The sequence below is a fragment of the Ranitomeya variabilis genome, chromosome 4 (assembly GCF_051348905.1).
Source record: "Ranitomeya variabilis isolate aRanVar5 chromosome 4, aRanVar5.hap1, whole genome shotgun sequence".
Classification (NCBI taxonomy): domain Eukaryota; kingdom Metazoa; phylum Chordata; class Amphibia; order Anura; family Dendrobatidae; genus Ranitomeya; species Ranitomeya variabilis.
The window spans coordinates 401,636,591-401,662,302 of record NC_135235.1 but is presented as its reverse complement, the minus strand read 5'-3'; the positions used below and the strand labels follow the sequence as shown (position 1 = coordinate 401,662,302).

At 46.3% G+C, this 25,712-nt stretch overlaps 2 protein-coding genes across 5 annotated transcripts in view; one reads left to right on the top strand and one right to left on the bottom strand.

Annotated features, from left to right (window-relative positions):
* The window catches only part of LOC143764914 (oocyte zinc finger protein XlCOF7.1-like), a 69,677-nt gene that overhangs the window by 16,919 nt on the left and 27,046 nt on the right, over nucleotides 1-25,712 (bottom strand). For 2 of the 4 annotated variants that reach the window (XM_077251022.1, XM_077251023.1), the window contains exon 2: nucleotides 6,927-6,999. The exons of the other annotated variants lie outside the window; for them this stretch is intronic. The gene's annotated coding sequence lies outside the window, so the exon portion shown is untranslated. The remainder of the gene's footprint in view (nucleotides 1-6,926; nucleotides 7,000-25,712) is intronic. 4 annotated transcript variants of the gene reach the window in all.
* On the top strand, nucleotides 12,815-16,443 carry LOC143764908 (protein NYNRIN-like). Its single transcript, XM_077251010.1, has 2 exons — nucleotides 12,815-14,327; nucleotides 15,133-16,443. The coding sequence occupies exons 1-2, from the start codon at nucleotides 13,181-13,183 to the stop codon at nucleotides 15,828-15,830; spliced, it is 1,845 nt and encodes a 614-aa protein (XP_077107125.1). The 5' UTR covers nucleotides 12,815-13,180; the 3' UTR covers nucleotides 15,831-16,443.

The window sequence follows — 25,712 nt, the reverse complement described above, 5'->3', positions numbered from 1 at the left end:
AGAAATTTAGAAAATGGTCTGTGCTCACTAAATGGAATGAGGACGCTCTGGCAGCAATTTTCAGAAAGGGTCTTTCTGAAGCCCTTAAAGATGTTATGGTGGGGTTCCCCACGCCTGTTGGTTTGAGCAAATCTATGTCTCTGGCCATTCAGATTGATCGGCGCCTGCGCGAACGCAAAGTGGTGCACCATATGGCAGCGTCCTCGGAGCAGAGTCCTGAGCCTATGCAATGTGATAGGATTTTGACTAGAGCGGAACAGAGGGGATACAGACGTCAGAATGGGCTGTGTTTTTACTGTGGGGATTCTGCTCATGCTATTTCTGATTGCCCTAAGCGTATTAAGAGGGTCGCTAGATCTGTTACCATTAGTACTGTGCAGCCTAAGTTTCTCCTGTCTGTGACCCTGATTTGCTCATTGTCATCTTTTTCTGTCATGGCATTTGTGGATTCGGGCGCTGCTCAAAACTTAATGGACTTAGAATTCGCTAGGCGCTGTGGTTTTTCTTTGCAGCCTTTGCAGAGTCCCATACCCTTAAGGCAGAGGTCCCCAACCGCCGGTCCGCGGACCAGGACCGGGCCGTTGGGGTTTTTCAGCCGGTCCGCGGCGCCCCTGTTCAGCGGTCACGTGGGACCGCTCATTAGAGAAATGAATAGGCGGCTCCACCTCCCATAGGGGCGGAGCCGCATAATTCATTTCTCTAATCAGCGGTGCCGGTGACCGCTGACAGAGGAAGAGGCTGCGGCACCGAAGACCAGCTGTCCGGGGGAAGGAGCGGGACGCCGGGAGCAGGTAAGTATCGCATATTTACGTGTCCTCGTTCCACACGCCGGGCGCTGTCTCCATCTTCCCGGCGTCTCTCCGCACTGACTGCAGGCAGAGGGCGCGATGACGCATATAGTGTGCGCGCCGCCCTCTGCCTGATCAGTCAGTGCAGAGAGACGCCGGGAAGATGGCGCCGAGGAGCTGCAAGCAAGACAGGTGAGTATGTGTTTTATTATTTTTATTGCAGCAGCACAGCTATGGGGCAATAATGGACGGTGCAGAGCACTATATGGCACAGCTATGGGGCAATAATGGTGCAGAGCACTATATGGCACAGCTATGGGGCAATGGTGCAGAGCACTGTATGGCACAGCTATGGGGCAATAATGGTGCAGAGCACTATATGGCACAGCTATGGGGCAATAATGGTGCAGAGCACTATATGGCACAGCTATGGGGCAATAATGGTGCAGAGCACTATATGGCACAGCTATGGGGCAATAATGGTGCAGAGCACTGTATGGCACAGCTATGGGGCAATAATGGTGCAGAGCACTATATGGCACAGCTATGGGGCAATAATGGTGCAGAGCACTATATGGCACAGCTATGGGGCAATGGTGCAGAGCACTGTATGGCACAGCTATGGGGCAATAATGGTGCAGAGCACTATATGGCACAGCTATGGGGCAATAATGGTGCAGAGCACTGTATGGCACAGCTATGGGGCAATGGTGCAGAGCACTATATGGCACAGCTATGGGGCAATAATGGTGCAGAGCACTATATGGCACAGCTATGGGGCAATAATGGTGCAGAGCACTGTATGGCACAGCTATGGGGCAATGGTGCAGAGCACTATATGGCACAGCTATGGGGCAATAATGGTGCAGAGCACTATATGGCACAGCTATGGGGCAATAATGGTGCAGAGCACTGTATGGCACAGCTATGGGGCAATGGTGCAGAGCACTATATGGCACAGCTATGGGGCAATAATGGTGCAGAGCACTATATGGCACAGCTATGGGGCAATAATGGTGCAGAGCACTGTATGGCACAGCTATGGGGCAATTATGAACGGTGCAGAGCACTATATGGCACAGCTATGGGGCAATTATGAACGGTGCAGAGCACTATATGGCACAGCTATGGGGCAATTATGAACGGTGCAGAGCACTGTATGGCACAGCTATGGGGCAATAATAAACGGTGCAGAGCACTGTATGGCACAGCTATGGGGCAATAATGGTGCAGAGCACTATATGGCACAGCTATGGGGCAATAATGGTGCAAAGCACCAGGGAAACAAGCATGGTGCTCCCACTCATTCTGAACCTATGGTAAGTTGAATCACATTCTCATTATAAATGTCATAATTATATGATAAGTATGCACTAAGCTCCATCCCTCCATAACCCCACCCCCATATGACCAAAGCCCCGCCCCTGCCCCACCCCCACCGGGCCATGGAAAACTGGTCTTGCTTAAAGCCGGTCCCTGGTGCAAAAAAGGTTGGGGACCTCTGCCTTAAGGGGTATTGATGCTACACCGTTGGCCAAGAATAAACCTCAGTATTGGACTCAGCTGACTATGTGCATGGCTCCAGCACATCAGGAAGATTGCCGTTTTCTGGTGTTGCATAATTTACATGATGTTGTTGTACTGGGTTTTCCATGGTTACAAGTACACAATCCAGTGCTGGATTGGAAATCAATGTCTGTGACTAGTTGGGGTTGTCAAGGGGTACATAGTGACGTTCCTTTAATGTCAATTTCCTCTTCCCCCTCTTCTGATGTTCCTGAATTTTTGTCAGATTTCCAGGATGTATTTGATGAGCCCAAGTCCAGTTCCCTTCCTCCACATAGGGACTGTGATTGTGCTATTGACTTGATTCCTGGCTGTAAGTTCCCTAAGGGCCGACTTTTCAACCTGTCTGTGCCTGAACATACCGCCATGCGGAGCTATGTAAAGGAGTCTTTAGAGAAGGGGCATATTCGGCCGTCTTCGTCACCATTGGGAGCGGGATTCTTTTTTGTTGCCAAGAAGGATGGCTCCTTGAGACCCTGTATTGATTATCGCCTTCTTAATAAGATCACGGTCAAATTCCAATACCCTTTACCTTTGCTCTCTGATTTGTTTGCTCGGATTAAGGGGGCTAGTTGGTTTACCAAGATTGACCTTTGAGGGGCATATAATCTTGTTCGTATTAAACAGGGTGACGAATGGAAAACTGCATTTAATACGCCCGAAGGCCATTTTGAATACCTGGTGATGCCTTTCGGGCTTTCTAATGCTCCTTCTGTATTTCAGTCCTTTATGCATGATATTTTCCGCAATTATCTTGACAAATTCTTGATTGTGTATTTGGATGATATTTTGATTTTTTCCAATGATTGGGAGTCTCATGTGAAGCAGGTCAGGATGGTATTTCAGATCCTTCGTGATAATGCTCTATTTGTGAAGGGGTCTAAGTGCCTATTTGGAGTTCAGAAGGTCTCTTTTTTGGGGTTTATTTTTTCTCCTTCGTCTATAGAAATGGATCCTGTTAAGGTCCAAGCCATTCATGACTGGATTCAACCCACATCTGTGAAGAGCCTTCAGAAATTTTTGGGCTTTGCTAATTTTTATCGCCGTTTCATTGCCAACTTCTCTAGTGTGGTTAAACCCCTGACCGATTTGACGAAGAAAGGCGCTGATGTGACTAATTGGTCCTCTAAGGCTGCTGAGGCCTTTCAGGAGCTTAAACGCCGATTTACTTCTGCCCCGTCTTGCGTCAGCCGGATGTTTCTCTTCCTTTCCAGGTTGAGGTTGACGCTTCTGAGATTGGGGCAGGGGCCGTTTTGTCACAGAGGAATTCTGATGGTTCCTTGATGAAGCCATGTGCCTTCTTTTCCCGAAAGTTTTCGCCTGCGGAACGCAATTATGATGTCGGCAATCGGGAGTTGTTGGCTATGAAGTGGGCATTTGAGGAGTGGCGACATTGGCTTGAGGGAGCCAAGCACCGCATTGTGGTCTTGACCGATCATAAGAATCTGATTTACCTCGAGTCGGCCAAGCGGCTGAACCCTAGACAGGCTCGGTGGTCCCTGTTTTTCTCCCATTTTGATTTTGTGGTCTCATATCTTCCAGGATCTAAGAATGTTAAAGCGGATGCCCTCTCTAGGAGTTTTTTGCCTGATTCTCCTGGAGTCCTTGAGCCGGTTGGCATTCTTAGGGAAGGGGTGATTCTGTCTGCCATCTCCCCTGATTTGCGGCGGGCGCTTCAGGAATTTCAGGCTGATAAACCTGACCGCTGTCCTGTGGGGAAGCTGTTTGTTCCTGATAGATGGACAAGTAAGGTAATTTCTGAGGTCCATTGTTCTGTGTTGGCCGGTCATCCTGGGATTTTTGGTACCAGAGATTTGGTTGCTAGGTCCTTTTGGTGGCCTTCCTTGTCGTGGGATGTGCGTTCTTTTGTGCAGTCCTGTGGGACTTGTGCCCGGGCTAAGCCCTGCTGTTCCCGCGCTAGTGGGTTGCTTTTGCCTTTGCCTGTCCCGGAGAGGCCTTGGACGCATATTTCCATGGATTTTATTTCAGATCTACCTGTGTCCCAGAGGATGTCTGTTATCTGGGTGGTTTGTGACCGGTTCTCTAAAATGGTCCATTTGGTACCTTTGCCTAAATTGCCTTCCTCCTCTGATTTGGTTCCATTATTTTTTCAGCATGTGGTTCGTTTGCATGGCATTCCAGAGAATATTGTGTCTGACAGAGGTTCCCAGTTTGTTTCCAGGTTTTGGGGGGCCTTTTGTGCTAAGACGGGCATTAATTTGTCTTTTTCTTCGGCGTTCCATCCTCAGACAAATGGCCAAACTGAGCGAACTACCCAAACCTTGGAAACCTATTTGAGATGCTTTGTGTCTGCTGATCAGGATGATTGGGTGGCTTTCTTGCCGTTGGCCGAGTTTGCCCTTAATAATCGGGCCAGTTCGGCTACTTTGGTTTCGCCTTTCTTTTGTAATTTTGGTTTCCATCCTCGTTTTTCTTCAGGGCAGGTTGAGCCTTCTGATTGTCCTGGTGTGGATTCTGTGATGGACAGGTTGCAGCAGATTTGGACTCATGTGGTAGACAATTTGACGTTGTCTCAGGAAAAGGCTCAGCGTTTTGCTAACCGCCCTCGGTGTGTTGGTCCTCAGCTTCGTGTGGGGGATTTGGTCTGGTTATCCTCTCGTCATGTTCCTATGAAGGTTTCTTCCCCTAAGTTCAAGCCTCGGTTTATTGGTCCTTATAAGATTTCTGAGATTATCAATCCAGTGTCTTTTCGTTTGGCCCTTCCAGCCTCTTTTGCCATCCACAATGTTTTCCATAGATCTTTGTTATGTGGTACCCGATGTTCCTCCTGCCCCGGTGTTGGTTGAGGGGGAGTTGGAATATGTGGTTGAGAAAATTTTGGATTCTTGTTTTTCGAGGCGGAGGTTTCAGTATCTTGTCAAGTGGAAGGGTTATGGCCAGGAGGATAATTCTTGGGTGGTTGCCTCTGATGTCCAGGCCGCCGATTTGGTTCGTGCTTTTCATTTGGCTCGTCCTGATCGGCCTGGGGGCTCTGGTGAGGGTTCGGTGACCCCTCCTCAAGGGGGGGGGTACTGTTGTGAATTCCGCTCTTGGGCTCCCTCCGGTGGTTATAAGTAGCATTTTTGTGAGTTCTGCTCTTGGGCTCCCTCCTGTGGTTTTGAGTGGTATGGCTGCTTCTTGGATTTAGCATCAGCAGCTGTTTTCACTGATCGTCTTTCTGGCTCTGCTATATTAGTCTGGCCTTTTCCCTAATTCAATGCCAGTTGTCAATTGTTGAGCTTGGAGTCATGGCTCTCTGAGGATTTCCCTGTCACTCTGACCATTTCAGCAAAGCTAAGTCCTTGCTTGTCTTTTTGCAGTTCACTTGTTGTGGACTTTGTTGTTTAGCACTTTCTATGTTTTGATCATTTGTCCAGCTTATCAGTATGTATCTACTCAGCTAAGCTGAAGCTCTGGGCAGCAGAGTTTGCCCTCCATACCTTTAGTCAGGTGTGGAGATTTTTGCATTTCTCTGCGGTGGACTTTTTCTAGTTTTTATTACTGACCGCACAGTGTTCTGTCCTGTACTAATTCTTTCTAGCTAGTAGTGGCCTCCTTTGCTAAATCTTGTTTCATACTACGTATGTCATTTCCTTCTCCTCTCACAGTCATTATTTGTGGGGGGCTGTCCTATCCTTTGGGGATTTTCTCTGAGGCAAGATAGCTTTCCTGCTTCTACCTTTAGGGGTAGCTAGATCTCCGGCTGTGACGAGGTGTCCAGGGAGTGACAGGAACATCCCATGGCTACTGCTAGTGTCTGTATTAAGATCAGGAACTGCTGTCAGTATAGTTACCACCTGCCCAGAGCTAGTCGCATGTCGCTCCTTAATCACCAGACCATAACAGAAGACCAGAACAGAGGGGATTCTTGCACAGGACAGGGCAGCAGGGAAAACTCCCATCTCACTTCAGCTCTTTTCTGACCCCAATTATAATGGAGGCTCACAGACACCAGGACGCTCCAAGTTTAAAGTGAGATCCCTCAATGCACCAGTGACTGGAACCACTCAACTTAATTCACCTGTCACACCTCTCCCCCATCAGTCCTCTGAGAATCACAGGGGTAAAATGGGCTTATCTTTTCCTGAAGAAACACAGGAACTGACATGGACTGCATCTCATCTAGGGGCTCAATCTAGGTTGTCCACAGGCTCATCGTGGGCTGAATCCCACCCACATGTTCCCACCAGGCCTGCATGGGCCATAGAAACACCCTAAAATGAAGATAATGTAGCTGTCTCAAATACCTCTCAACCCATTTTTGCTATAGATGCTGGACAAGGGCTGCCTTTGGTACATAAACCTAAAATGAACTATAAGGTTTTCCTGCAGGGTCAGCACAGAAAGAGGATCCTTTCCTAATTACTCATTCACTGAGGACGATAGACCAGCATCCTTGGCAGACTTAAGGGCACTATTACAAACGATACTCACCAAAAGTAATATACCAGCCCTGGCTCATCAAGTGGTTACAGAGTGGAAGCAACAATTTGCTCAATTTCAATTTGATATTTCCACACTAGCCACCAGAGTAGACAAATTATCCAAAACACAACAGTCTGAAACTTTTACCTTACCAATCCTGCAAGATACGGTTCAAGGACATTCTGCGCTACTGTACTCTGTTCAGCAAAATCTGGACAACCTAGAGAATAGGAACAAAAGGAACAACCTCTGAATACAAAGTCTGCCTGAGTAAATCAATACAACAGACATACCCTTTGTCCTCCTGTCTATTTTCAATAACCTTCTTGGTTGCCCACCCGGTGCTCTAAAAGAAATTGATAGAGCGCACACAGTTCTTCGCCCTCCTGATCCAGATGACCCTTGTCCTCAAGACATAATTTGCCACATTCACTTCTTCCCAATGAAGGAGTCCATTGTTCAAGCGGGCCGGAAAAATAAACAAACTGTCATACACAGCAACAAACCCATGCAGATTATGCCAGATCTATCCTATCACACCTTGGCGCAATCATCAGCACTTAAACCTCTACTGGACATCTTATGGGATAAAGGGATTCATTATCAGTACAAAAATGTTCTCAGTCATTACAATCCCCGGAGGATTTGCTAGTATTCTTAGTCTGTCTGGACCTTCCAAATATCATCTGACTCGGAATCCATTTGGACCCATAAGTCAACCGAGCAATCACTCCACTCCGTCTGCATCTGCTACAGGAATGGGTCTTTCCCTGGGAGAAGGTCGCCAGGAGGGCAGGAGGCGTTTCCACGCTAAGGCTGTGTGCCCACATTCTGGATTTTTAGCATTTAGCATTTTTGCGGCAGTTTTCCACTGCAAAAATGCTTAAAAAACGCTTACAAGCATCCCATAACTTGAATGCATTATGCAATTTTTTGCGTTTCCATGCTGCGGTTTTTTTCCACAAAAAAAGGCATTGTGGAAAAAAATACAGCATGTTCATTAATTTAGCGGAAAATCTGCGAATTTTCCGCTATATATTGTATTGGGACGCTCCAGAAAAAAAAACGCGAGCAGATTTCCTGCGAAAGGAGTCAGGTTTTGTTCAGGAAAATTCTGCGAACATTCTGAAACGTGGGCACATAGCCTAAGTCTCAGGGTCCAAGAAACACTGCCTGATCCCAAGCCCCCTAGGTTCGATGACCTTATCTAAATTTCCTAAGAGCTATTAAGGCTATTGTTAGTTTTACTGCTGGCTCTGAATTATATGATTTTGTTGAGATAGATGCCAGTTGTTCTACTTTTACATATTTAATTTCTACAGGAGCTGTTCTCTATAACATGTCTACCATCTTTTCCCCCCCACATAGGTTGGGAGCCTTGGTCTTGTCCACTGGGGACTTGCATACTCCATAAACACGAGTGCAACTTTTTAGTTTCATCAGCAGAGAGTAACCACCCCCTGATTTTGTTTGATATTGTCTTACTATGGTTTACTCTTGCCCTAACATTTTTCTTACATTTCCTATCTGACCAAGGAGACAAGACAACATGGATACCTCTATCCTCAATTCCCTCAGTGAACATCAGACAAAACATAAGTGGAGGACATAAATATAGCTACATTCAACACGAAAGAGCTCAACACCCCAGAAAAACCTGCACCGATCCTCTACCATTTTCACTGGCGCAAGGTACATATAATTTGCTTTCAGAAAACCCATTTCAAAACTAGCCATTCATCAATAATCAAGCAAACACTACACAAGCTGGTATTTTGCCCATAATCCTATTTCAAGCACTAAAGGAGTGGCGATTGCCATTCATAAATCCCTGGCACTCCAAATTATTAACTGTTTTGTAGACCAAAAGGCCAGGTATATAATTGTCTCTTTATCCATTGGTGGCCAAACCTTTACAATAAGTAACTTATATGTCCCCAATCAAGAACAAGTTAGTATAATTATTACCATTCTCGTCGACACAGACTTTCTGCTGAGTCGTGGGACTACATTACTATGTGGGAACTCCACCCTAGATCCCAAGCTGGACAACTCCAAGGGACGATCCTATCTTTCCTATGCGGTTGTTAAATGTATTAGGAAGGAATTACTGCAACTCCAAGTATATGATACAAGGAGACTTCAACACCTCCCAAAAAGAGATTATAGTTTCTACTCTCCTCCTCAGGATTCGTACAGCCGGCTGGATATCTTTATTCAGCACAATGTCTTGCCCTGGCTCACTCATACTAATTACTAATATCGGCAATATACTTTGGTCCGATCATGCACCAGTATACTGCTCCTTTAAGGTACCTACTCTCACTGTCAGTGCGGGAAGGAGACGGCGAGGGACGTGTGACAGACAGCAGAAGGTGAGTATGTACTGTTTTTTTTTTTTACATTTACGCTGGTAACCAGGGTAAACATCGGGTTACTAAGCGCGGCCCTGCGCTTAGTAACCCGATGTTTACCCTGGTTACCAGGGGACTTCGGCATCGTTGGTCGCTGGAGAGCCGTCTGTGTGACAGCTCTCCAGTGACCACACAGCGACTAAACAGCGACGCTGCAGCGATCGGCATCGTTGTCTGTATCGCTGCAGCGTCGCTTAGTGTGAAGGTACCTTAACGCTGATATACAGACTTCCAAACTAATTTTATCTTAGAGTACTAAGCTGATGTTAGAGCAGGATCCATTTTATTTTGCTTGCCTCCATTTTGTATAAGTGTTATTAGAGGTCAGAAAAACAAGACATAATTCACTATTCTTCATTGTGCTGTTATCGCTGATTCCTAAGAACTAATTGTAGCAGTGAATGTCCTTGGTAAAATAACGAATAATGTACTGTGTAAAATATGTTTGCGAAACCGTAGGGAGGCAAGGGAGTAATACACTCCGACGCTTAGCCAATACATGGGGAATCCGCCTCCAACTCAAAAATGCATAAAAAGTGTGTGTAAGCTTATTAAAGACTAGAGATACTTCAGATACAGCCCTGGTGTATTGTGTCTTATCTCTCCGGTGCCGTGACGTCATCTCTACAGTGGACTCATCAGAGAGTAGGTCGAGACCTGCGACAACAATTCTGGCGCCCGAACAGGGACCTGAGTGCTTCATCTGAGACCCGGCCGACTCCAGTAATGGACCAGGGGACTTCCCGGGACTAGTGGCATCACACAGCGCTGGGGTGAGAATACTGATTATATTCTGCCTACGTCATTCCACTTGTGGACGGGTTTTCCCCTGCTTCTAGTCAACCGGGACCAGGTAAAATCACGGGCTTTGCCCGGCTCAGGTACCCTTGAACCCATATGTTAACCCTCATTGTGTGGTTACTGATGACTCCACTGTTAGACTAAAATGATTGACTTTTTGTATGTTGTGCTTGTGGAGTGTTTGTTGCTTGTCTGTTCATATACCTGTGTTATCAATCTTGGAAGCAAGCTAATACAATAACCTGTAAGCACAGTAAACCTATAGTTTAGGTTTAGGACTAAGGCAGGAGGACATAGCCTACTCTAGGTGAGGAGGAAAGGTCCGTCTGATAAGTTTTCAGCCTGCATGTATAGGACTAACGTAGGATGACATAGCCTACTCTAGCTGAGGAGGAAAGGTCCGTCTGATCAGTTTTCAGCCTGCATGTATAGGGCTAACGCAGGATGACATAGCCTACTCTAGGTGAGGAGGAAAGGTCCATCTGATAAGTTTTCAGCCTGCACGTATACTAGCAATAGAATTGGGAACTAAGTACAGGGTTCCATAGTGCTAGAGAATTAGTCCAGAGTCCAGTATACTAGCAATAGAATTGGGAACTAAGTACAGGGTTCCATAGTGCTAGAGAATTAGTCCAGAGAATAGTCCAGAAGGGAAGGAATCCCAGAAGCAGGTTAGTGTGTTCTTGAAGGCAGGAGGCTTCCACCCCTCAGGGGAATTAGATTCAGGTAAATGGCATGACTTCATGAAAACCCACACGGCGCAGCTGACAGTGGATCTCCGACTTACCATGTTGCTAGTAGGTATCAGCCATGGTCTCCACAGAACAGATGTCTTTGACTGCCCAGCTGCCAGACATTAACCAACCTGTGACTTTTGCCATACAGTGTGGGGTGATACAGCACACTTACCAGGCAACCAGACAGGACATGCAACAGTTAGTGCGTTCAGCCCTGGGGGAAGCACCTTCCACCCGACTGACAGCTGAGACATTTAAAATGTACCCAGGGGGAAATGGTCCCCAAGGCGGAGAACCTAACAATGCCAGGTCAGGGTCTGACTTTGTTGAGGCACTAGAAAAAGCCTGTAAGATTAGACAGGAGGAAGTATCGGTGCATTTAGAAGACTGTATACAGGACCCGAAGGAGCTCCCCATTGATTATTTTTACAGGTTGCAACAACGGTGGTCTGATATGGGTTATGGTGAAGGTGATAGAACTGCGACACGTTTGTTAAGTCATGCATATATGCAAGAGATTGATAAGTATGTGAGATAGAAGGTGATGGCAAGTAGACCAGATTGGAGATCCTGCCCCCCAGGCGATCTTGCTAAGATTGCACATGGAGTCAGTTTGGACTCACGGAAGCAAAAGACTAAGGTTCAATTTCAGAGGAGTGGACCCTCACAGAGAGGTGGAGGACGTGGACGACCCACTATGGGTCCTACATTGTGTTACGGATGTAAGAAACCAGGACATTTTAGGAAAGATTGTTGCACAAACCCATACCCAGATAAGGTTCCCACCCCTGCTACCCCCCAGACCGACGAATAGATAACTGGCAGCCTGCAACTGTGTCCTCTAGTCACTCTACCCCCCACCCCCGACTGTATAGTACAGGTGAGCCTGCCAGGAGGAACTACAGCTGACTTTCAGGTTGACACGGGAGCTGACAACTCAGTTATTACGCTTTCAGATTGTCCATTACCCTTCCGTGACACCACCGACATTGTCATGGCCACACCTTTCAATGCGCCGACCCGGACCTTGGGAATGACGGAAACCATTCCCCTCTCCATTTGTGGGAAGACCATTCTGACTCAGTTAATGGTAGCCCCCAGGGGACAATGTAATTTGCTAGGTGCTGACATTTTACGGAAACTACAGGCGGTTATTACTTACCATGATGACAAAACAGTGACTATGGCCCCTCGACTTAAACCCAGTACCCTCTGCAAGATTATGGCCCTGGATGCAGCTGCAAGTACTGCAGAAAGTGATCCGCCCACTGCACCTGCCCTGGATCAACTCCCCACTGATCTGTGGGCAAAAGGCAAAACTGATGTGGGAAAACTCAAAGTTCCTCCCATAATAGTCAAATTGAAACCAGGGGTAGCACCACCCCTATTGCGTCAGTACCCTCTGAGTGCTGCTCAGGAGGCTGCAATAGACGCACAGTTACAAAAAATTGCTGGAATCAGGGGTTGTTGTGCCTACACAGTCCTTTTGCAACACTCCCCTGTATCCAGTAAAGAAGAAGGTTAGGCCTGGGGAGCCGGTGAATTATAGAATGGTCCATGACCTCAGAGCAGTCAATGCCACAACAGAACTGCTTGCTGCCTTGGTTCCTAACCCTCACACCTTGTTGGCACACATACCTGTTAACAGTATTTGTTTTTCAGTGATTGACTTAGCAAATGCCTTTTTCAGTGTTCCATTGCACCTAGTTTGTCAGTATCACAAGGCTGGCATGTTAAAGGAGTAGTTCTCATTCAGTATGTTGATGACCTATTGCTGTGTGCTCCTTCTCGTTCTCTGTGTAAAATGGCCACAATCTCTTTACTCTTTTTTCTCCATCAACAGGGGTGCAAGGTATCCAAACAAAAATTACAGTTTTGCTTAAGTACTGTTGTGTTTCTAGGACATTGTCTCTCTCCAGGGAAAAAGCACTTCACCCCTGAGCGAAAACAGGATGTCATGGACAAGCAGCCACCACGGAATGTGTAGGGCCTCCGTGTGTTTCTAGGACTAACTTCCTACTGTCGTCCATGTATTCGTTCTGCCTCCATCTTAATGCAACCTCTATATGACTGTATGCAATCTGTCCCCTTCTGCCTTACACCAGAGGCACTTGACTGTTTTTACTCTCTGAAATTATGCATTGTATCTTCTCCAGCTTTGGGCATCCCCAATTATGCCCTTCCTTTTAACCTTTTTCTTCATGAAAATGCAGGACATGCTACGGGTGTGCTGACTCAGCTTCATGGAGACAAACAGTGACCTGTTGCTTATTACAGTGGCCGCCTGGATACAGTGGCAAGAGGAAGTCCCTCTTGTGTTCGGGCTGTGTTGTCTGTCCAGCTGTTGCTACACAAGTCTTCAGAGATTGTTTTGGATCACCCACTGACGGTCCATACCCCACATGATGTACATAGTATCCTTAACCAAGTACAACCTAGCCACCTGTCCATGGCCAGACAGCTGCGTCTTCAGTGTGCTATTCTCATGCCTACTAATGTGACTTTGAAAAGGTGCACTGTCCTAAACCCCGCTACTCTTCTCCCAGTTCCTATGGATCCAAATGGGGGAGGGGGAGGTGACATGGAAAAGGACACTCTTTTTCTTTCTAGAATGGATCCAGAGGAAAAAGATCAGGTTTCCAAACCACATGATTGTCTAGAATTGATGTCTCAGGAAACGGCTGGTCTCCCTACTGTCTCTAGTGTGCCAATACCTAATGCTGATTTTGAGCTTTTTGTAGATGGATCCCGTCACCAAGATGACCAAGGACGCTTCTGTACCGGATATGCTGTGGTCTCAGAACATGAGGTAATCAAGGCAGAGTCAATGCCAGCTCATATGTCTGCACAAGAAGCAGAGCTCAAGGCGCTCACAGAAGCGTGCAAACTAGCAGAAGGTAAGACTGTAAATATCTACACTGATTCCAGGTATGCTTTTGGCATTGCACACGATTATGGGCCTATCTGGAGAGCCAGGGCTTTCCTGACAGCAAATGGCCACCCCATTAAACATGCTGAGGCAGTCCAGCAACTTATGAATGCACTACAGCTTCCCACCCAAGCAGGCATCATAAAGGTAAAGGCACATACCAAAGGCACTGATGGACAGGCAAAGGGTAGCGCACTGGCAGACCAGGCTGCCAAGAAAGCAGCAAGCACTCCTGTAGCCTCTAAAGTACGTCACCTGGACACCCCACCATCTCCACTTGTGTCAAAAGACATCTTAGCCCGGTTACAAGAACAGGCAAGTAAGGAGGAGAAAAATAGGTGGCAAGAGATAGGGGCTTGCTCTGATACCGTCACTGGACTATGGGGGAGGGGTGAAAAGGTCTGCCTACCACAGGTACTGTACCCAATGATGGCACAGGTTCTGCACGGGAATGTGCACCACTCGAAGACGGCCATGTGTGACACCCTACAGAAACAATGGATTGCCCCCGGGTTTTCCACCTGCGCAGAAAGGCAGGTACAGAGCTGCATGATATGTGCCACACATAATCAGGGTAGGACAGTGAAAACTCCATCCAAACACACTCCCCGACCCCTTTACCCATTCCAGAGACTGCAGATTGATTATATTCAGTTGCCTAGGGTAGGTGTTGTGAATTCTGTTCTCGAACTCCCTCCTGTGGTTATGAATGGTACTTCGGCGAGTTCTGTCTATGGACTCCCTCTGGTGGCTGTGAGTGGAGCTGCTGGTTCTGAGGTTCCTTCCCCAGCTGACCTCGTTTAGACCTTGGCTGGCTGCTCTATTTAACTCCACTCAGATCGTTACTTGATGCCAGCTGTCAATGTCCTAGTACTGGTTCAGTTCTCTTGGATCTTTCAGATGACCTGTCTACTTCAGCAAAAGCTAAGTCCCTGCTAGCTTATTTGTTACCACTGGTTTTTGTCCAGCTTGCTATTATGATTTTGTCTTGTTAGCTGGAAGCTCTGGGATGCAGAGTGGCACCACCGCGCCGTGAGTCGGTACGGTGCTCTCTTTTGCACACTCTGCGTGGTTTTTTGTTAGTTTTTTTGTGCTGACCGCAAAGATACCTTTTCTATCCTCAGTCTGTTAGTAAGGTCTGGCCTCCTTTGCTGAAACCTATTTCATTCCTGTGTTTGTGACTTCCATCTTAACTCACAGTCAATATTTGTGGGGGGCTGCCTATTTCTTTGGGGAATTTCTCTGAGGCAAGGTAGGCTGTATTTTCTATCTTTAGGGGTAGTTAGCTCTTAGGCTGTGAAGAGGTGTCTAGGCAGAGTCAGGAACGCTCCACGGCTATTTCTAGTTGTTGTGATAGGATTAGGGGTTGCGGTCAGCAGAGCTCCCACTTCCCAGAGCTCGTCCTGTATTACTAGTTTGCTCATCTGGTCATTTCTAGTGCTCCTAACCACCAGTTCAATCATAACAGGTAGGGACGTATGAGTATGTGTTGGTCTGCATTGATTTATTTTCAGGTTGGCCAGAAGCCTACCCAGTTGCCAAAGCTACGGCTAAGATAACGGCGAAGAAACTGATGGCTGAGATCATATGCAGGTATGGAGTTCCTGAAGTCATTGAAAGCGATCGGGGTTCCCATTTTACTGGAGAGATCATGTCAGAGGTAATGGCAGCACTGGGGGTAAGTCAAGCATTGCATACTCCATACCATCCACAGAGCAGTGGAAAAGTGGAGAGACTAAATGGAACTCTTAAGCTTAAAATCCAGAAGACAATGGCAGAGACTGGTAAACCATGGACAGAATGCCTTCCTCTAGCTTTGTTTTCAGTAAGATATACCCCAAACAGGAAGACAGGACTGTCACCGTATGAGATTCTGTTTGGCAGGGGCCCCAATCTTGGATGTTTCTTTCCACAACAGTTGCAGCTCAAGTACCAGGATTTGACTAGCTATGTGCAGGCCTTACATGGACACCTTGCCAAAGTGCATTTAACTGTCTTCAGTTCTCTTCCAGACCCAGACAAGGATCCTGGACACCATCCCTTGGAGCCAGGAGACTGGGTAGTGATAAAGCGGCACGTCCGGAAGAGCCTGGTACCAAGATTTGACGGACCATACCAAGTGCTCCTGACCACAGCCACAGCTGTCAAGCTCGAAGGAAAATCTAGTTAGATCCACGCATCACACTGCAAGCGAGTTAAAGAACTCGACAATCGATAAAGGAAACAATGTTTTGGCTGGTTTCGATTTCCATGATATTATGTGTAATCGCATGGGACAGTCTAAATTCTCCAACATCCTTGAACAATAAGTTTGTGCAACATCACCGAAAACTGATAGATGACTTGTTGAGAAATTCCCAGCCCTTATCAGACTGTTGGATCTGTACGCATTCACCAACGTCAGCCACAAGTATCCCCTTCCTAGTTATCCCTGTGTCACCTGAGGAACTGCTTGCCTGGACTGATTGTTCTGACACATTTGCCAACAATGCCACAAACAATGTTCAGTTGTGGAACACTACCGTCGGACAGCTGGTGGTCAGATGCTTTCTCTTTCCTAAACCCAGCCAATTGGTTTAAGGGGATCGGGGGCTGGGTAGCTGGGATTTTACAAAGCTTATTGCATATAGTTGCGATTGTCCTTATTGCATATATAGTGTTCAAAATAGTTTTTAAGTGTGTCTCTGTATGTACTGGGAGATCTGTGTTTTGTTTAAAGCAACAATATTGTTTTGCAGTAGAAAGAAATATTGTAAGTTGAAGTTGGAAGTTGAAGGTGAAATATGGTGCCTAGTTTTGGAAGGAAACTTGTAAGTGATTGTTGGGTTATCAGTGTGATTGAAAGATTGGTAAAAGATTTACCTACTTCAAGTTGAGTGGTTGATATAGAGCAAATTGAGGATCAACAGAGGAAGTGAATTCTGTTTTTGTCACGTTGAAAAAAGGAAAGTTGTCTATTACTATGACGAAAAACTGGATGTTTTGTGGTGCAAGAAGGAACTGAGAAAGTGACTGAGATTAATGTGTCGGAAAAGCAAACAGTTAAAAATTTGGGACAGAGGGTCTCCCTGCTAGATAATCAGTTTCTGTAGAATAAGAAGACTTTGAATTTGTGTGATGAAGGTTTTGTAGAAATTAATTAAGTCTGAGAAGTGCTGTATTCCGTTTCTGTGTGAAATTTCTAAAATACCTGATGAAAAGGGTGAGTCAAATATCTGCGCAATTGTTTTCTTCTGTGTTGAGGAATGCTGTGATTTTCTTATCTCTGCTATGGAGGGGGCATGTAGCTGCGTTCCAGTTTTCTCTGTATTTTCTGTCCTTGGTGTAGTATGCGCTGGGAAATTCTGCACTCACATAGCTGATGATGATATATACTAACAAATCCTCCGGCCAGGAAACAGTACAGCTTATTCAGAATAGTGAATAAAATGGGGGAATGTTAGAGCAGGATCCATTTTATTTTGCTTGCCTCCATTTTGTATAAGTGTTATTAGAGGTCAGAAAAACAAGACATAATTCACTATTCTTCATTGTGCTGTTATCGCTGATTCCTAAGAACTAATTGTAGCAGTGAATGTCCTTGGTAAAATAACGAATAATGTACTGTGTAAAATATGTTTGCGAAACCGTAGGGAGGCAAGGGAGTAATACACTCCGACGCTTAGCCAATACATGGGGAATCCGCCTCCAACACAAGAATGCATAAAAAGTGTGTGTAAGCTTATTAAAGACTAGAGATACTTCAGATACAGCCCTGGTGTATTGTGTCTTATCTCTCCGGTGCCGTGACATCATCTCTACAGTGGACTCATCAGAGAGTAGGTCGAGACCTGCGACGACACTGATAACACAGCCCCAATTTTCAAATGGGAAGCTCGCGGGTGTCTGTTCTCAGGTGGGTGTTCATTAAACACGGTTCAAGGATCAAAAAAGACAGAGCCCAGGACATCAAAACAGCTCTTCAGAAAGTTGCTACGGTAGTTTAGAACTGGCCCAAAAAAAAACACTTTCTACCGAAAATCTTAGGGACTCCCTTAAAGCTAGACTAGAAGCCAAACAGTTGATTGATGCTTCCCATAGGCATTGTCTTCAGGTTGGTCTTAGTAACAAACCTCGGAGGATGCTGGCCAAGGCTCTGGGCTCTAAGAGAGCTCAGACATAAACTAGTACACACTGTCTTGGAAATAGCAAACATGTTCCAAACCTATTACTCTAAGCTATATAAACTACCCCCTCCAACCCCAAAAGCAGGGCCCTCCAGCACCATGGTCTCCCCTTTCTAAAAAATAAAAAATAAAAAAATGACTTCAGAGACAATTGAGAGTTTGGAAGATCATTTCTCTCTTAATGTACTACTCTTGGCCACAATCAGAGAGTTACCGGGCAATAAGAGCCCTGGACTAGATGGCCTTACATTTGCATTTTACAAATATTTTTCTAAACAATGAATTCCTCTGATGTTACAAGCTTTAACTCTAGCTCAAGACTCTTGATTTTTCACCAAAAATTTACATTTGGTATCTTTATGTTTGAAGCATGATATGTGGGAAAAGGTTGAAAAGTTCCAGGGAGACAAATACTTTCAAAAGGCACTGTATGTAATAACAGAATATTGGAGGGTAGCGCCACCTATAGAAGGATTCTATGTAATAACAGAATACTGGAGGGTAACGCCATCTACAGAAGGGATCTATTTATTAACAATATACAGAAGAGTAGCACCATCTAAAGAAGGGTCCTATGTAATACCAGAGGGTAGTGCTACCTACTGAAGGCTTCTATGTAGGAACTGTATGCTTGAGGGTAGTACCACCTACTGAAGGGTTCTATGTAATAACAGGGCTGGAGGGTAGCGCCACCTACTGAAGGGTTCTATGTAATAACAGGGCTGGAGGGTAGCGCCACCTACTGAAGGGTTTTATGTAATAAAAGAACTAGAGGGTAGCGTCACCTACTGAAAGGTTCTATCTATGTAATAAAAGTACTCCAAAGGTAACGCCAACTACTGAAAGGTTCTATGTAATAACAGTACACCAAAGGGTAAAATCACCTACACAAGGGTTCTATTTAATAACAATATACTGGAGGGTAGCACCACCAACAGAAGTGTCCTATGTAATAACAGTATACCAGAGGGTAGTGCCACCTACTGAAGGGTCCTATGTAATAACAGTGCTGGAAGGTAGCGCCACCTACTGAAGCGTACTATGTAATAAAAGGGCTAGAAGGTAGTGCCACCTACTGAAGCCTTCTATGTAATAACAGCACACAAAAGGGTAACAACACCTATAGAAGGGTTCTATGTAATAACAGTATACTGGACGGTAGCACAACCTACTGAAGGGTTCTATTTAATAACAATATACTGGAGGGTAGCGCCACCTACAGAAGGGTCCTATGTAATAACAGTAAACCAGAGGGTAGTTGTTATGATGACCTGGTGGTTAGGAGCACTAGGAATGACCTGATGAGCAAACTAGTAATACAGGACAAGCTCTGGGAAGTGGGAGCTCTGCTGACCACAACCCCTAATCCTATCACAAACAACTAGAAATAGCCGTGGAGCGTACCTGACTCTGCCTAGACGCCTCTTCACAGCCTAAGAGCTAACTATCCCTAAAGATAGAAATAAAGCCTAACTTGCCTCAGAGAAATTCCCCAAAGAAATAAGCAGCCCCCCACAAATATTGACTGTGAGCTAAGATGGAAGTCACAAACACAGGAATGAAATAGGTTTCAGCAAAGGAGGCCGGACATAACTAAACAGACTGAGGATAGAAAAGGTATCTTTGCGGTCAGCATAAAAAACTACCAAAAAAACCCACGCAGAGTGTGCAAAAGAGACCCCCGCACCGACTCACGGCGAGGAGGTGCCACTCTGCATCCCAGAGCTTCCAGCTAGCCGGGCAAAATCATAGTAGCAAGCTGGACAAGCAAAACAGTGGTAAACAAATAAGCTAGCAGGGACTTAGCTTTTGCTGGAGTAGACAGGTCATCTGATAGATCCAAGAGAGAAATTAACCAGTACTAGAACATTGACAGCTGGCATCAAGTAACGATCTAAGTGGAGTTAAATAGAGCAGCAGCCTAGAACCAAACGAGGTCAGCTGAGGAAAGAACCTCAGAGCCAGCAGCTCCACTCACAGCCACCAAAGGGAGTCCATGGACAGAACTCACCGAAGTACCATTCATAACCACCGGAGGGAGTTCGAGAACAGAATTCACAACAGGTAGTGCCACCTACTGAAGGCGTCTATGTAGTAACTGTATGCTTGAGAGTAGCACCACCTACAGAAGGGTTTTATGTAATAAAAGGACTGGAGGGCAGTGCCACCTACTGAAAGGTTCTATGTAATAACAGTACACCAAAGGTAACGCCAACTACTGAAAGGTTCTACACTGTGTTCCAAATTATTATGCAAATTGGATTTAAGTGTCAAAGATTTAATTGTTTTGTTTATCAAATAAACTCATGGATGGTATTGTGTCTCAGGGCTCAATGGATCACTGAAATCAATCTTAAACACGTGATAATTAGTTTAATATAGATAATTATAGGAAAACTACTTAAAAATGATGCTCCACATTATTAAGCAGGCCAAAGGTTTCAAGCAATATGGGAAATAAAAAGGATCGCTCTGCTACTGAAAAGCGTTAAATAGTGCAATGCCTTGGACAAGGTATGAAAACATTAGATATTTCATGAAAACTTAAGAGTGATCTTCATACTGTGAAGAGATTTGTGACTGAAACAGAGCACAGACAGAGTTCATGCAGATAAAGGCATAATGAGGAAGGTTTCTGCCAGACAAATTCATTGGATTAAGAGAGCAGCTGCCAAAATACCATTACAAAGCAGCAAACGTTATTTGAAGCTGCTGGTGCTTCTGGAGTCCCTCGAACCTCAAGGTGTAGGATCCTTCAAAGGCTTGCTGTGGTGCATAAACCTACTATTCGGCCACCCCTAAACAGTGTTCACAAGCAGAAAGGGTTGCAGTGGGCCCAGACATACATGAAGACTAATTTCCAAACAGTCTTGTTTACTGATGAGTGTCGAGGAACCCTGGATGGTCCACATGGATGGAGTAGTTGATGGTTGGTGGATGGCCACCATGTCCCAACAAGGCTGCAACGTCAGCAAGGAGGTGGAGGAGTCATGTTTTGGGCCAAAATCATGGGGGAAACAGCTGGTAGGGCCCTTTAAGGTTCCTAAAGGTGTGAAAATGACCTCTGCAAAGTATATAGAGTTTCTGACTGACAACTTTCTTCCATGTTATAAAAAGCAGAAAAGTGCCTTCAGGAGCAAAATCATCTTCATGCATGACAATAAACCATCTCATGCTGCAAAGAATACATCTGAGTCATTGGCTGCTATGGGCATAAAAGGAGATAAACTCATGGTGTGGCCACCATCTTCCCCTGACCTCAACCCTATAGAGAACCTTTGGAGTATCATCAAGCAAAAGATCTATGAGGGTGGGAGCCAGTTCACATCAAAACAGCAGCTCTGGGAGGCTATTCTGACTTCATGCAAAGAAATACAAGCAGAAACTCTGCAAAAACTAACAAGTTCAATGGATGCAAGAATTGTGAAAGTGATATCAAAGAAGACTTCCTATGTTAACATGTAACTTGGCCTGTTAGGATGTCTTGGAGTTAAATAGCTTTTTTTGTTCAGTGAATGTGACCTCCTAATGCTGAAAATTCCACAAATGAGCATTTTCATTTTTTTTAAACATATCAAATGTTTAGAAATTCTGCTGTGCCAAATAATTTGGAACAGTGCATTTTGAGTTTTTATTCATTTCGGAGATTATACTGTTATTATTAGGAGGTTTCTTCAATAAAATTCGATGTATAATCTAACGGGTGATGACTTTTATTAGACTATCATTTGCACCGACCATTTAGGAAAATCCGAGAAAAATATAATTTGCATAATAATTTGGAACATGGTGTATGTAATAACAGTACACCAAAGGGTAACACCACCTACAGAAGGGTTCTATTTAATAACAGTATACCAGAGGGTAGCGCCACCTACTGAAGGCTTCTATGTAGTAACTGTATGTCATGAACCACATGGGGGATATTTTTATTTATCCCACCGCTGCCACCAATATGTCATGAACCGGGCTTGTTTGGTCGCCCCCGGATCTTTTCTGAAGGGGTTTAATTTATATCCCACTTCCCAGTTCCGGTTTGGAACTTGCAGCTCTCTGGCGCCCCCTTACCCACAGAGTCCTCACAAGAACTGTGCAAGTTTTTAATGAGAGGAATGATTGCTCAAACCAGATCACTAATGCTCTATTATCCCACAGGGGGGATATTTTTGTTCATCCCACCGCTCCCACCAATATGTCATGAACTGGGGTTGTTTGGTCTCCCCCGGTTCTTTTCTGAAGGGGATTTATTTATATCCCACTTCCAGTTTGAAACTTGCAGCTCTCTGGCGCCCCCTTACCCTCACATCAGACAGGGAACTGCACCTAGGATAATTAGTCACCAGAAAGGCTGCCTTGCTATGTACTGGCTAATGGGCACACTGTAGCTAGGGCAATATAACTACTCCCGCTCAGTTGGGAAAAATAATTATCAACGCTGTCCATTGCTGCCAGTTTCCCCCAAAAGCTCAGAACACTTCCGCTGCTACCAGCTCCTATTTCTTATTTAATAAGGGTCAGGAGCCAACCCAATTAGTAGCAATGGTCAGAAGCTTTAGGGTAAGTTTTAGAGCACGGAAAGCAACGCTAGCAAATATTATAACTTTTACTCCAAAAAATATTAGGAAGTGTTTACAAAAGTATATACAAGATATTATAAAATGAGACAATTATGTATGTACAGACAATTACAAAATAAAAAGGGATTAAAGATGAAAATACACTTACAGCTGCTTAAGTCATTTCATAGCAGACCATGTGGTGTGGGGGAGGAGGGGCGATACATCAAAACGCATCACAGAGCGTCTCTCAGATAGCTCCCTGGACAAAGACTAGTGCAAAATGAGGTCTCCCTGGTCGTAACATCACTGAGTGGGATGGATACGCCCACTTTGGAAAGGTATGGAAAACCTTAAACATATCTCGGCGTATGAACCTCGTAGAAGGACGACCCAATTACCATTTTTCTCAGCACAACACGGACGTCCATTTAAATCCAAACACGGCTTGGCTATGAGCCTCTGTTAAAAAGTAATGCATTTCTCAATTTTGGCTAAGCGCTGAGCTCCCAAAAGCTACCAGTTGGGAGCCCTGTCACTGCGATTTCCAGAAATATGAACTGCCTATTTTTGTGAATATCCTATGTTGATATATTTGGTCTTAAATGACCACTGTAGCTAAACAAAGGGATTGCCATGTGTTGCTACTCTTTACTTTCGGTTTCACAGCTGCATGCAGGAGGGAAGGGGGAATGGTTTAGAATTACACACAGCTGGCAGGCAGAGGAGAAATGTATTCACCCACAGGCAGCTGGGGGGAAGAGAGGGGGGATCAGAGAGCCCACAGAGTGTGTCTGTAAAGCCATGGAACCTTCTAGAATTATACTCAGAACATGGCATATTTACATTATCGTGACATCTCTACGCTCTATTATCTATGACACCTTTATTGGACTGCGCTACGGAGGCAGGACCTCTTGGTACTCCTCCCTGCTCACCTCGGCAGGTTTGCCCCAGCCGGACATCCCATCAGCATTGCTATGCTCGCTGCCAGTTTTGTGTTTGACTGTAAAGTCGTACTACTGAAGGGCAAGGCTCCAGGGCAGCAACCTTCCGTTGGTACCAGACATGGATTGTAGCCAGCGCAGGTGCGACCGTACAGGTAGGGCTGCAAGTGTTGCAGGGCCCAGACCATGGCCAGGCACTTCTTCTCGATGGTGGAATAGACCACGTCCCTCGGCAAAAGCTTCCGGCTCAGGTACAACACGGGGTGCTCTTGGTTCCCTGAGTCGACCTGGCTGAGCACAGCACTGAGGCTAAAACTCACTGGCGTCGGTCTGTACCAGGAACAGCCGACTGCTGTCGACTACTTTTAACACCGGAGAACTGCTCAGGTCTGTTTTCAAAGCCCGGAAGGCCACCTCACAGCCGTCTGTATAGTCGACCGGGGTAGCCTCTTCCTCGTGAGGTCCGTCAAGGGTTTTGCCAGGCTGCTATAGTTCTGTACAAAGCACATATAGTACCCTGCAGTGCCCAAGAAGGACATCACCTGTTTCTAGGTCCTGGGGGTGGGCTAGGACGGGATCGCATCCACTTTCCCAGGCTCTGGCCTCATGGAGCCCCAGCGAACCCGGTGCCCCAGGTAGTGGACCTTGCTCATGCCCATCTGGCAACTTCCCGGCTTGATGGTCAAGCATGCTTGGTGAATTCGCCGGAGCACCTCCTGGAGATGCTGCAGGTGTTCCTCCCAGGAGAGACTGAAGATAGCGATATCATTCAGGTACGCCACAGCATATTTCTCCAGTCCCTGAAGCAGGTGGTTGACCATCCGCTGGAAAGTGGTAGGGGCATTCTTCATGCCGAAGGGCATGACCGTGGACTCGTACATTCCAAAGGGGGGTGATAAAGGCCGACTTCTCCTGCGCCCCGGGGTACAGGGGAATCTGCCAGTATCCCCGACTCAAATCCATAATGGAGATATTTTGTGCCAGCTAACCGATCAAGCAGCTCCTCAATGCGCGGCATTGGGAGCGCGTCAGGCTGTGACGGCGTTGAGCCCCCTGTAGTCCACGCAGAACTGGGTGGTCCGATCCTTCTTTGGCACGAGGACTACAAGTGAGGCCCACGTGCTTTTGGACCATTGAATCACCCCCTGCTGTAACATCTCATCGATATCCTGGCGCATAACCTACTGCACCTTGTCGGAGATCCGATAGGGTGTTCGCTGTAGTGGGGCATGATTCCCTGTGTCCACCTCGTGGACCGCTAACTCTGTCTTTCCAGGCCTGTTGGTGAACATGGCCTGGAAGAGTTCCAGCGTTGTCCACAACTGCGACCACTGGGGTTCAGATAGCAAGACGCTTACCTCCACATCCTTGATGAACCCATCGGCCTTGGCTTGGGCCAGCATGTCCAGGAGGGGTCTTTCTCCCAGTGTTCAGGCAGGTTGCAGACCGATAGGATGCAGGCTTCACGTTCATGATGAGCCTTCATCATATTGACTTGAAAGGCCTTTCGCCTACCCCAAGCGTGGTCATGCGTGACCACGTAGGTGACTGGGTTGAGCTGTTGGTGGACAATGTACGGGCCTTCCCAGGATGCCTGAAGCTTATCCTTTGGTACGGGGACCAGCACCCACCCGGTAGGTCCACTCCCGGGCATTCTGGTCGTACCAGTGCTTCTGATCAGCCTGGGCTTGCGCCATGTTGTAATGCACCAACTGCAACAATGAAAAGATGGCCAACAGTGCATCCGCCACCTTATCCGCCTTAGTTGAGGACAGAGCCACTGCCTCTGGGTACTGGGTAGCGTAGTCTACCACAGTGAGGACGTATTGCTTTCCAGAGCTACTGGGGATGGCCAGCGGGCCCACAATGTCCACCGCGATCCCCTGGAAAGGCTACTCTATCACCGGCAAAGGGATCAGGGGAGCCTTAAGAGCAGGCCCCAACTTCCCCACTCTTTGGCAGGTGATACAGGAGCAGCAGTAGTTTGTCACATCTGTCCCCATCTTAGGCCAATAGAAGTGTCGAGACAGCCAGGCCTTAATTTTGCTGATCCCCAAGTGTCCAGCGAGTGGGATATCATGGGCAATCCGCAACAACTCACCCCTGAATTGGTACGGGATGACCAGCTGTCTTTCCCTCAACCACTCCTTTTGGGATTGACCGGGAACTGTCTCCTGGTATAACCTCCCTCATTCCCAGAAGACCCTCTTCTTATCAGTCACAGAGGTGGGGGTCTCAGCGAGGTGTCTCAAGTTCTGGAGGCAGCCAGAAGTGACGTCAGGGTCACTTCCCCACAGTAACCCTCTGGGACCTGCTCTGGGTCCCTCTCTGGTTCAGTCACCCCTGTGACTGAGGAGGGTCCAGAAGGCAGAACGTTATCTGC